Source organism: Grus americana, chromosome 21, assembly GCF_028858705.1.
Source record: "Grus americana isolate bGruAme1 chromosome 21, bGruAme1.mat, whole genome shotgun sequence".
NCBI classification, from domain to species: Eukaryota; Metazoa; Chordata; class Aves; order Gruiformes; family Gruidae; genus Grus; species Grus americana.
In genome coordinates, this window is record NC_072872.1 from 1,273,306 (window position 1) to 1,285,993 (window position 12,688).

A 12,688-nucleotide genomic window follows, 5' to 3' on the forward strand; every position below is an offset into this window, starting at 1 on the left:
TTGTTTTCTTCCACAAGTAAAACAGATTCTAGCTTATTTGTTTGTTGCATAAAATCTTTTTCCCCTTTCCCCCCTCCCAGATTCCCACAATAACTTTCCAATTTAAGAAAACTATTGCAATTTACCTTTAAATAACCGTGCAGCAGATCATCAAAGCTTAAAATATGTCTGACAGCCCCTTTTAGAAGCTATTTTGGTGGGTGGATGAGGAAAGGAGTTATTGGTTGAAGAGAGGCAAACAAGGAAACAATTATAACCCTGATTCCTGCGTGGTTAGCAAAACAGGCGCTGCCTTTGTCAGAAAATGCCCTGCTGATCAGCAGGGTTTGTCTCACTGAATGCGAAGGGCTTGTGGGTTTGGGTTGGTTTTTTTTCCCTTACTCTTTAAAAAAAAAAAAGAGATTGGGGATTCTCTTGATGGGACAAAGGTTTTGTAGATTGTTCGGTGATTTTGTTTGCTTTTGGTGTCTCTTGCTATATTTGTCGATGCCATCTGGCTTTTGAGGCCACGCTTTGCTCCTCTTTTTGGAAAAACTTGAAGGATCGGAGCTGCCTGGTTGCGTGTGAGTGCTGTGGAGATGTCTGTGTGTCTGCCCGAGGGTGGAAGGTGACCGGCTGCCTTGATGGACGACTCCTGGGCTGTGTGTATCACCCAAAACGTGACCCTTCCTTCCGCGTTGCTTTCCTTAACTCGCTGTGTTGCAGAATCCCCCGAGGACCTGTTCAGCAGCCCCTCGAGGATCGGATCTTCACTCCGACCGTCTCCGCTGTGTACAGCACTGTGAGTATCTGGGCTGGTGCCGCTGCGGTCACGTTGCTTTTGAAAGGAGCATAAGGAAATGGTGTATTTTAAAAAAAAAAAAACCAAACCAAAACAAAAAAAAACCAAACCACAATACAATTAAAGCCCATACAATTTAAAAAACATACCATTAAAAAATGCAACACTTTTTTTGCCTCCCGAAATAAATGATGCTGGATGAAGGATCCTTTTTGTTGCATGTGAGTAGGAAAAGAGAAAATCTTAGGGATTTTTGGGTCTGTTACTTTTTGTGTTAAGTGTCTATAGTTTTATTTAGCAGACACGAGAGTGGGTTTTCTAACAGGGTTTCACCTGAGTGAAAATGTGACTGACCCTATTTTCAGTCTGTTGGCTCCATCTCTTTCCTGCCTCCTGCATCTCGAAGACTGACTTGTTGGCGCGTATTAGTGGCCGTAGGTTTCTAATAGTTTCTTATCGTAAAAAACAATCAGGGAAGGTTTGTTTTTCACGTGAAACATTCCGTTGCACAGAGGAAGAAATGTTTTGATGGTAGATTGAATATTTGGGAAAGGTGCTTTTTGGCTCACTGTACTACGTGTTTGTTTAAAAAGCTTGATTATTGAGGAAATTTAGCTTAGAACGTTTATTTGTGAACATATGACACCGCTTTCCTTTTATTCATTTCTTTTTTTTCAAATGGTAATAGCTGGAAGCCCAGGGTTATTTATAAGCTTTGCTAAATCAGCACAGCCCTGGGAAAGTAATATTTTGCTTTTCTGGTGGGATAGTGCAAATATTTTTTTAATGCCAGAAACCCCACTTTTAAGCTGCTCTTTTAATTATTTGGAAAACGGGAAGAAAAGCTGTGAATCGGAGAAATTCACTGTATCTTACGCAGTAACATAAGCTGCTTATAGAAAAACATAAGCTGCTGTACAAGGTTTTTCTCCTTCCCCCTGTTTATCTGAATAACTGGCCAAGGGGTTATCAGCTCCATCACCTCCATGTGCAGACTCTGGGTCTGGAGCATTTTTACCCCTTTTTTTTTTGGGCTGTAGAGAAGAGTGTTGTGATCAGAGAGACCGATGTCAAGTGGCGCAAAGCCGAGCTTTGCGCAGGATTAAGTGCAAAAGTACCGTCCATCGACAAGGGTTTAAGATTTTCATGTCAGCGGATCGACAGACTCGAGCTGCAGACTGGTTTTTGATTTATTTAAATTTTTTTGCTAGCTCTGTCCTCAGTATCATATACGTCTGTATGCAAAAAAGCAAAACCAAAGGAACATAAATGTACAAACAGTCGTAATAAATAATTCAGTTTATCCTTTATAGATCCCATACAACACTTAAAAACCACTTTAAAAAGATCTGAATTCCTTTTTTGGGGAAAAAGAAGGTTATTTTTTTTTTTCAGTTCTTTCCTCCAAAGACATAATTCAGATGCCTGTGGGAAAATATGACTGTAAAAATTTAAATTAATGTAAAATATAAAAGTAGCTGTGAAGAATTACCTAAAATAGCTTTTCAGTGTGGAAAAATATCACTCTCTGATATGTTACAGGAATAGAAGCCAGGGCTGGGAGTATCTTGGTTCTAGGCTTTAGGAAAACACAAGTTTGAAAAAAAATTTCATGTTTTAGGGAAAGGAGAGAAATTTCTCAGTTAGGTTCCTTTTGAAGCCCTTGGCAGATTGCAAATTTAGAGTAAGTCCTAGAAAAGATGAATTAGGATGGAAGAGGCGCATGATCGGAGGTCCTCAACAAATTCATTCATCACAGGACTCTATGGTTTATTACACGAGTAACAGCGTCGTGTATTTGAGGTCTGAGTTTGCAACAAATAGGTCATTTTGTAGTTCGTGATTTTTTTTGTATATAGTTTGCCTAGATTTTACAGAAGTCATGCAGTGCAGAGGTATGGAAAAGCACCATCTTCAGCACCCAGGGACAGCTTTTTTACTTCCACATTTTATTTGCTTGGACATCTTACGTGGGTTTCCCCATGGATTTACGCATTGCAGTTTCCAAATCCATGTATTTTGACAGAGGACGGGTGGTTTGGGAAGAGGTCTGTGGTGGGATACTGCCACTCTGAGCTGCCTCGATGTTCTCCCTGTATGTTATGGTATATCATACCAGGGTGGGAGGACAAATCTTTTGAGATATGGGCAACCCACAGATGAAACCACTAAGATGAAAAATAATTCAATTACCCTTTTGATGCCTTTTCACCTGTGTTATCAGGACCTCACTTGCGCATTCCTGAGCTCATTTTTTTTTTTTTTCCAGAACTATGTGCTGCTTGCTAAAAATGGGAATGGAAAATCATGTGGCTTTCACTATAAGCCCCAATAATCTCCTGTGAAATAAAATCAGAGGAACTCATTTTCCTGTAGGGCAGAGATAGGTGGTGAGGAGGAGGCAAAGTATGATTTTTCAGATGAAATGAAGTTCGTCCGAGAACTTGGAGATGCTCAAAATTCCCAACAAAACTTTGGGAGAACCTCCTCCTCAATGAAATCATACTGGTATTAAAGCCAAAACCACCTAACCTTATCATCTTCGTTAATTTAATATCCTATACTGTAGAAAATACTGCTATTTGGTACGTTGGTTTTGGTTTTTTGTTTAATAAATACGTCCAGCAGTAGAATTATTTTAAAGCAAATCACAGTCAGAAGTAATTGTTTCAATGAACTAATCTTGTAATAGTTTTCCCTCGTCAATAATGGAGAATGCTAGATCATAAGAGCTATGTTTGGACATAAAGATTTGGGGTTTGTCCTATATACAGCTTCTTGTGCAGTGATTCCTAATTCTTCATACTGCAAGAAATTAAGGCAATTACTCCTATGTCTGCTGTAAGATCTCAAACCTGTGGAATCTGGAAAGGGCAATAAGAATGAAACTTCATTTCTGTTGTAAAATCTTTCAAAGAAATATATTCAAAGAAGCTTTTTGGCTTGGAGTTTGAGGGAGAGACATTGATTTCTAACAGAAAGGGAGCTGGACCAAAGGTGACCTTAAATATCACAGGCTGGTGTGTTCCTGCACCCAGAGTAATGATCAGAAGCAGATGTGCTCTTCAACACAAGACAAAGTTGGGAATCAGAGAAGTAGTATAGCTGTGTTAATGTACATCCAGTTCTCACACAAATAACCTTTTTTGGCAGATTACGGTGGAGGTCTGTAACTCTCTCGGTAACACGCTGAGATCTCAAGTGCTAAAGCTTGGACCAAAAATACTTTGGGATAAACTTTTATAAGTTAAGCAACAACCTTGGCTCCTGGATGGGAACTGATGAGAAGCGAGTGTTACTGTGATGTACCTGTTTGGAGAGAAGTGCTTGTAGCCTTGAGCAGAGTTTCTGTAGCACGGCTAGATCCAACGCTGGATTAAATTTTCTGTATTAATTGTGGTCTCGCCATGTCTCTTTGGAGCAGATACCACCTTGTGTCAGGTTGTCCAACTTGGTGCCAGCTGATGGTAAAGAAGGTAGCAGGGAAGTGAGGTGTTGAAGAACCTACTTGCCCCAAATTTTCAATGACTAAGGTTTGACTCTGTTGTTCGCTGCTTTGGGTGTTCGTTTGGTGGCTTCTCTGCAATGGGGTGCCTGTTGGTGGCACCCCGATAGTTTCACACCCAGCAGAGATACTCTGATGCACCTTCATGTCCTTTAAAGGGATCTTCCTACAACGAAGAGAATCCTGTAGAAAAGAGATTAGGGAGGATTAGCTGCTCCAGCCACCCTGTGCTTAAAGAAAGGATCTGGGTCAGGAGGCCGATTCGTTCCCCTGCCCGGCTGCAAAGTGTACGAGAGGGGTGCTCAGTTCCTTGGATGCCGGCACCACCGCTCTGAAGCTGCTTGCACCAGCCTGAAGGATTAAATTGAACACTGGGAGGAAAGAGGTTCTGTCCAAGTACAGACCCTTTTTTATTATTATTTGTTTAGGAAAACTTGTCCCCGTAATTGAGGGAAATTTTTTTTTTTGTGGCATGCCCCATCTCTTCTGATCTAACCTGAATGTTTCATGGACACAACTGTGTATCTGAAATTAGGTACTCGGAGGGGGAAGACTAACCCAAAACTTGTGAAAGATCCTAAAAGCAAAAGATTTGGACTGAAAAGGGGAGAATTCCAGCCTAAGTTTTTACTTCATGTGTCACTTGTTATTTCCGTCTAAACACAGAATTAAGGCTTCTGGAAAACTAAAGTTATTGATAGCCTCTTGCTACTCAATTAAAGAAAAAGGAAAGTGATGCCCTAGCAAATTAATATGTAATTTTATGTATCCAATTTTAGGAGAATATTTTAATCTCTGGATTTAAGAAGGCTATTTGTTTCCTTAGTAATCTCAGACCAAGTTTATGTTCCACAGAATCCCATTTAACAAACAGAAAACCAAACCCTCGGCACTCTGGGGACAACCATCCCAGAACAGAAGGGATGAGCTTATATAGTCTCTCCCTGGCTGACTTAGAAAATTACTGAATAAACACACAAAATCAGCAAGTTTGCTTTCCTTTATCACCTGTTAGCATTCAAATCTGTAACCTGCAACATTTCTGTTGATTTGTAAATAATTTGTCCTAGGAGCCAAGAGGAAGGTGTAGGAATGCCCACGTTGTTGTAGCTGGTGTGAGAGGCTTTGCTTTGGCTTGTGCTGGAAGGGCAGTGGTTTGAGCTGGAAGATCTTTTTTTGTGGGTCCCCACTAAGCTAGACTCGGCTAATCGTAGGAAGTCCTGTTGGGTCAGTGGCAGACTCCAAGTGTGGTGTTACCAAGGTATCAGGATGGTAGGATTTTTATGGTCGTTCTGTTGCCTTCAGTAGACTTTCAAGCAAATTTTAGTAGGTCCAGAGTTGTGTCCGTAATGTATCTGCTGCTTGTCTGCCGCATTGCACAAGGGTGTATCTCATGGACTGTCTTTCATGCAGCTGCACAGCTTTTCTTTTGGTTTGGCTTCCAGATCTCATACCTAATTCAGAGCAGCACTCCTTGCAGTCTCTAATTAATTTATTTGCATGTATTAATTTCTGAAGAGGACTGTCGAATGCTGACACTAACCCAGGGTGCTACGAGTGCTCCCAAATGTCTGTGTGGACTTGGGTGCTGTGGGAGATCAGACGATTTTGGGTGGCTCTGGCCTTGGTTGGAATAGTGTGTGCACTTGTAAGTGTAGGGAGATAAAAGTTGGCAGTGTTTGAAATACTATGGCTATTGCTACATAACCTGGTTTTCTCCACGAGAAGTGACATTCAAGGAGACATCTTGGTGATGGGGCTGTGTATATGAACGATTTCCTTGTATTTGGTGCTGCCTTTGCTTCCTTCTCCCTCCCTTAACTGCATTTTTTGATCTCCATCATGATACGTAGTCACTTCTAAACACCCACTACCACACCATTGACATGACAAGTCTTTCAAGGTTGTCTTAGGAGTCACATAAGAGACACTGATTTTCGTGGGGATGGGACGTGGAAAGTTTTATGATGCTCTCTGTAATGCTGGTTTCAGTTCAGCCGATTGAGGCAGTGTGCACGCACCTGCCAATCTAGATCAGCCAAAAAAAGAGAGATGATTTCCCTCCTGGGGAAGGGAAGGATCCAGCTGGGGACAGAGGATGAGGTTCTCTGACTTGACCCACCCTTTTCTCTGATGAGCACAAGGGTGCTGTAAATCTTCCCACCACGAATGGTTCTGGACCATTTCCAAGCCTGGAGAAATCGCACGTTACGATTCTCGTTGCTGGTGCAGCTGTTCGAGTGGTTTAGGTAATGTAACAGCAGGCATCGATGCTTGGAATGCAGTAAAATCACTTGGAAAAAGCATTTAGTCGTGAACTCTGGGACTTTCGCTCTCTTGGAGCTCGGTGCTAATACTCCATTAAAGATCAAGAGCCAGGAATTTCCTTCTGCCGTTCTTCACCGATGCTGGTACACACACACCTGCCTACGCAGTGGCAGCGTCCCCTTCTAAGCATCACCTGCCTTGTGTTTTTGAGTGGCTACAGCTAAGTGGTGCTTTTCAGCAAACAAAATACAGGTCTGAGAAAAGGTCAAGGGCTGGATTTCTATACTACAAGCTTTAACCAAATCTGCAAAAACTTAGTTGTGTTGAATTGCTGGGGGATGTCACCCAGTAGTTATGTGATTCTTTTTTTTTTTTCTTTGAATTCTCCTTTTTTTACTATAGCGACTACATAAAGTATATTTAAAACACTTCCATCATGGAGCAAGTGTATGTGCCGTGAATATATTTTACAACATTTTGCTTAATGTGTTTTGATTAGTATTTTTTTATAGAAGCTGAGAAAGGAGATAAGTGTACGCAAGAATTGCATTGGTTATTTCAGTCTTTGCTTGTGGCAAGCCCTCAGATACCAGAGCCTCTGTGCAGTCGTTTTTTCTTTTTTTTTTTTCCTTTTTGGAGTAGAGTATGTGAATTTTCCCCTTACTTTGTCTTTTTGGGTCACTGATAATGTGTATCCCTTTGCAAAATCACAGTATTGTTTGATATGGCTTATAATGGAAAGATCAGAAGATCCCAGGCCTGAAGTCAAAGGGAGGTTGCAAAACAAGACCAGAGCAGTAAAGCTCATCCAGTTCCTACCCATTTCCACCAGTGACTCCAGCTGGTGTTCTTGGTTTTTGATCCTTCCCTGTTCTCCTGGATCATATAAATAGCTACTTGTACAGCGTTTCACTTATATATATATTTATAAAATAATATATATATTTATCTATAAAGGATGCTGCTAGCTGCTTTCTTAAAAAGATTACAGTATCAGTACAGATTGGATTACTAATATTATGTTTTACTAACAGTTTATCTCCACACAGGTAACACAAGTAGCAAGACAACCTGGTCCTCCCGCCCCATCCCCTTACACTGCACATGAAATAAATAAGGGACACCCAAATCTTGCTGCAACGCCACCGGGACATGCGTCGTCCCCTGGGCTTTCACAGGTAAGACCTGGCATTGGAGCAGAGCGTTCCCAGCCTTTCTCTTTTCCTCTTGGTTGATTCTCTGCTTCTCTACCCAAAAATCGAGACAACTGTCTCATCTGTGACCAACGTATAAAACTTGATTAGTGAATAATGTCTTTATGCGGCCTGAACCTTGCAGTGACTTATAGGTAGCACTCAAGTTTATTAGGCTTCAGTTTATTGTTGACTCGGTAACAGAAACTAAAAGCAACTTGAAAAGTTGTAGGAAATACTCTGTGATGAGCAATGTGTCAGGTTAGGCTGCTCCTGGGGCATTTTAAATGCCGGAAAAGTGCCCGATGTTCTCCGTTAGGGATTTTCCATTTCAAATGTTTTGTACAGGATGCTGCAATTCTGTAATTCTCCTAAGTGGGATGGTAAAATGAATTACAAAAACGAATGCGAATAAAAGATACGAGACAAAGGACTGATTAAAAAAAAATACAGAAGAAGAGATAAATACAAGTTATAATAAGAATGGAGAAATAGCGTTTAGTAAGATATGTGGAATAAATTGGTCTTTTTGTAGTCTTCATTAGATGAATATTCTACAGAGTTGATGTGATAGTGGAGACGCTTATCTTAAAAAAAGAAGGGGCAAAAGAGACAGGTAACGGGGCGCATAAAGGGGAGATAAAAGATGCGGGATCAGGAAAGTGGGACATGTAAAAGCTTTGTGGTTTGAGATAGAAGAAAGCCTTATGTTTCATTTGCTCGTTTAATTTATACTTGCTCGAATGAATGGAATAAAGTAGGAAGGCACGAGTAGGTCAGCTGTCAAGAAGTGCAGTTTTGCTCCGAACGAGGTGTTAGGTGGGGAGGCAGCGCAATAAGCCGAGGATGGGCTGGGAACAGCCAGGCACCGCAAGCTCTCCAGTCCTAGTCCTCCTGCCAGCCTCTTTAATTTACGTGAAACATTAAACTGCAACTGACCTTTTAGAGTAGGAGACGCACTATCTAGGATCTTACGCATCCTAGATAAAACTTGGTGGGGAAAGTGGAAACTTGTGGTCATGTTAGAAAATGCAAATGCTCATCCTTTATGGAGCGGGAAATTAGAGATTGAAGTATCTGTTCAGGATCGCAAGGAGCTTGCAGGCATCGGTCAGCGGTCTCGGAGCCGTTCCTTGCGCGCTTGCTGCATGGTTGGTGGAAATAAAGTCTCTGGTTTGAAGACTGAGCCTCACATAACAGAGCAAACCCTAAAATGTTACCTGGCTCGTGTCATGTGTCAAGAAATTCATTCCTGGCAAACCTTGTCAACAGAGGGAAGCTAATCACATGGCAGATAAGACGGGAAGAAAGAGAACATTCTAGGCAGCCTCTTTAAAAATATATATATATATATTCTAATCAAGGGTTTTTTTTCCCTTAATATTTTCCTGTTGAGTCAGTGCATACGTAGAGAGCAGGCTCTGTGCCAAATCACTACTCCAGCCAGCCGGGAAAACGCTCGTTTCCTGTTCTGCTGGCTCTTATCGTCTTGGAAATGAGCGTCAGATTGTGTCACTCCGATGCCGCTCGTAGGAGCGGTTTGACCTTCCGTCCTCCATGTCAGCTGAGGATCCTCGAGGGCTCTGGCAGGATATTTGTCCTCTGACTGTATGGGGCTGGCCCTTGCCTGCTCAGTGAGAGGAGGAAAAAAGCAAGATTCAAGGCGATAAGCCAGGCAAAGCCTCGGTCATTGTGCACTTTTGGGATGACAGAGGAGTGAGTCCTGGGGAGCTTTCCCTAAGTGATCCCTACAAAGCTGGGATTTGGTAGCAAAACAGTAAAAATAGTGGTTTCTGCTCATTCCCAGTACCTGCTTGCCTCTGACCAGGCCTTTTCACTCTTGTGGTGTCCCTTGAGTTGCAGGTGAAGAGTTAAAATGAAGTGCTACACTTGGGACACTTCCACCAGTAAGGCTTAAAAGAGCTTCAAGACTATTTGACGTAAGCAGTTACAGGATAACCTGTCCCCAGAGAAAGTTTTCCATACTCTTATTAGAGGCTTGGGTAAACTTTAAGGTGTGTGTGTTGGGTTTTGGGTTTTTTGGGGTTTTTTTAAGACTAGAATTTTGAATATTCTTGTGTATAAGAATATTCACTTCGACTCCTATCAGGCATTGAGTTTCAGTATTATATTGTAAGAAATTTTGCAGTTGAGCGGAGTGTCGGATAAAAGCATTCTTGCTCCTCTGGGTTTCGTGGAATACCCTCTTGTGCTTGCGCTAAGAAACAAGGGGAGTGGGAGTTTCCTGTTCCCATTCGCTTATAGTTTTGGGAACTATTGTGACTGCATTTATTTGTTTTCTTTTAGGTAAGCAAACAAAATCCCGTAAACCTCTCATCACTTGGAAGTTTTTCCATGCTGTAATTGGCTTGGGTTTTTTTTTTTTGTCTGATCCTCGGACCCCTTAAATCCTGCTATTTCCATTTTTGAGATAAAGGGACCAGAGCTGATGTGGTGTTCTGATGAATGGTTTATTGATGACTTCTTTGACAGCAATATCACACTTCACAGACTACTCTGTATCATAACCCGCGCTACACTGATGATGGAACATTGAGCAATCTTGGTGTCTGTCCAGTTGTGCCTAAGGTAGTGGTGTGTGTTTGTGCATGGCGAGAGGGTGTGTGTTGATTTGACAATTAAAAAGGTAAGAGACCACTTCTTTTGAATTAGAATCTGATTAAGGGGTCATTGTTTTCTCCACCAGAGCTGTGACTTAATGAATACTCGTGAAACTGAGTCTTTCCAAGGTAGGGACTGCTGTTTAGGCAGTAGCAAATAAAAATCTTTGTGTGTGTCTTTGGGCTTCAGATATCACTTAGGTCTAAAAATAATTTTGCCAGTGATAGAATATGTGTTACTTGCGTGGTCACAAATTCCTCTGGGTCCTGTCAGGCCAGGGCCCAACAGAGAGGTCAGTCCCTTGGTTTTATCTAGGAGGTATCTCAGCATCTCTCTTCCTGGGACTTGGAGTCGCTTACTGGTTTCTTCAAGCATGGGGATCGGGCAGAAGTCATGCTGCAAAGGAGAAAAGGGAGGGTTAATACGTGCTGTGGTTCCGCAAGTGGTCCCCTCGCTGTCGTGGCTGCTCTAAAGCTGCTCATTCCAGTAAGTCTGGGTGATGGGAGATTAGGTAATATCTTAAAATGCTAGTAAGTGATAAAAGGAACTGCCGTCCCTTACAAAAGCTCTGGGAGCTGGACCGCTTCATCGGTCTGCAAACTTCCGCACGACAAGGTGACAGCATTGTGTCGAGTGGACTGTAGGAGACTTGGGGAGCCATGGACAGGAGATGTGTGAGATGTTTAGTGTCTCCAGGGGGAAGAAAAGTCAGGTGCAAATGCATGCTGTACGTTTGTAGCTGGCTTTCCTTTAACTTTCTTTAAATAAACAGAAACAGATGGTCGTGCGGTGCTGTGGTTTGGTCTCTTTTTCACTTATTCTTCTACCTTTTCCATTTGACGTAGCCAAAACAAGAGAAAGGCTTGCTGTTTGACTTCCTCCGAAGCCTTTCGTAAGGACCAGCCTCTGGCACTTTGCTGCCCTTCAGAATTAGTTTCTGCAGCAAACCAAGAAGAGCTTGGCAGCGATGAGAAACCGTCCCACACCCCCTTCTCCGCAGCAAGAGACAACGTTTCTGGTTCCCAAATTCCAGGGCCTTGAAATCATGCTGCTGCTCTCAGGAATGTGTTGAACTCTGCCGGCGTTGGGGAATGCACAGCACGTGTTGCTGCAGTGATGTTATGGCCAGATGTGGCCCTGCGTACATAAAATTTCCTATTTCTGTTGTTTTTCACGTGAAAGGGCCCCTCGTACAGATGGAGAGAGGAGGGGCGCATCTCCTCTGCCTCCTCTCTTGGCTTGCAGACTTCAGAAGTGGCTGGTGTGAGACAATTCTTTTTCTGGGCATACAGAGGAAAGGAGCAGTCATTGAGAAAGGAGTAGAGGAGTTTCTCCGTGGGCATGGCTACTGGAGCAAGTCACCCTGAGGTCAGGAAGGGCGTGATTTACAGCATGCCCGGCGCTGCAGGGTAACTGCCATCCCCTGACGGATCCGAGATAGTCCGGCGCAAGTAATGCAGGCAAAGAGTGTTCGCACAGGCAGTTAACACAAAGCAGCTGAAATGCTGTAAATCTGCTCCCCCCACCCCGCTCCGGCTTTATGTTACAGTAATTTATGGTGTAGCCGTGCCTTAAGATGGGAATAATGAGAAAGCGGAGCTCTTCCAAAGCAGCCAGACTGGGGCTTGGGAGGAGGCAGCAGCAAAGTGCTTTGTTGAGTGATGAAAAGAGGAGGAGTGGGCTCCTCTGGTTGCACCATGAGCAGGAGGCAGTGTGCAAAGCTTAGGGCATCAGGAGAAGACTATTTCATCCCTCCTCGTGACCTAGGAGTGTTTTGAAAGATCCCAAGGAACAAGTGCAGTGGGTTCTGGCACGTGAGATGAAGCAACACAAGAGGGGAGTGGTTTGGAAAAGACTCTTGGCTTTCTCTGCCTAAGCTTTAAAACTGTGGGCTCTGACGTGCACGCTGGGGGATTCTTTTAGTCCAGGACCGCAGTTTGTAAGCACCGACTGACCACGCTTGGAACAAATGGCCAGGAATTTCCTCTGTAACCAGGAAGGTGTTTGCTCTCCTTAAGAACACGCTGCGCGCTGAGCAGCTCGACGCTTTGTGCCCACGGCTGCCTCTTAGCCTGAAATGATGGAGTGCCCGGTTAGCCGAGGACCCCATGGCATCTATTGAGACCTGTTGGAGCTATTGACAGCTGTGTTTAATAATCCTGTATCCATTTCTAACAATGTCAAGATAGACCCGCAGAAAAGAAAAGTACAAGAGAGCTGAATTCTCAGGATCTTGGTGTACAGAGACCTTGACTTTTAGGTGGCTGATTTAAATCCAAAACAGATTGTACTAGCTGAAACTTGTTACCATCTGGTTCT

General features: G+C 42.9%; 1 protein-coding gene across 16 annotated transcripts in view; it reads left to right on the plus strand.

The window, feature by feature from the left end:
- Nucleotides 1-12,688, plus strand: part of EIF4G3 (eukaryotic translation initiation factor 4 gamma 3) — a 143,059-nt gene that overhangs the window by 41,620 nt on the left and 88,751 nt on the right. For 12 of the 16 annotated variants that reach the window (XM_054849409.1, XM_054849417.1, XM_054849407.1 and 9 more), the window contains 2 exons: nucleotides 706-781; nucleotides 7,589-7,732. In XM_054849409.1, coding sequence (XP_054705384.1) covers nucleotides 706-781; nucleotides 7,589-7,732 — 220 coding nt within the window. Of the gene's footprint in view, nucleotides 1-705; nucleotides 782-7,588; nucleotides 7,733-12,688 lie in introns of those variants that run through there. The other 4 variants (XM_054849411.1, XM_054849414.1, XM_054849418.1 and 1 more) reach the window with 1 other exon arrangement.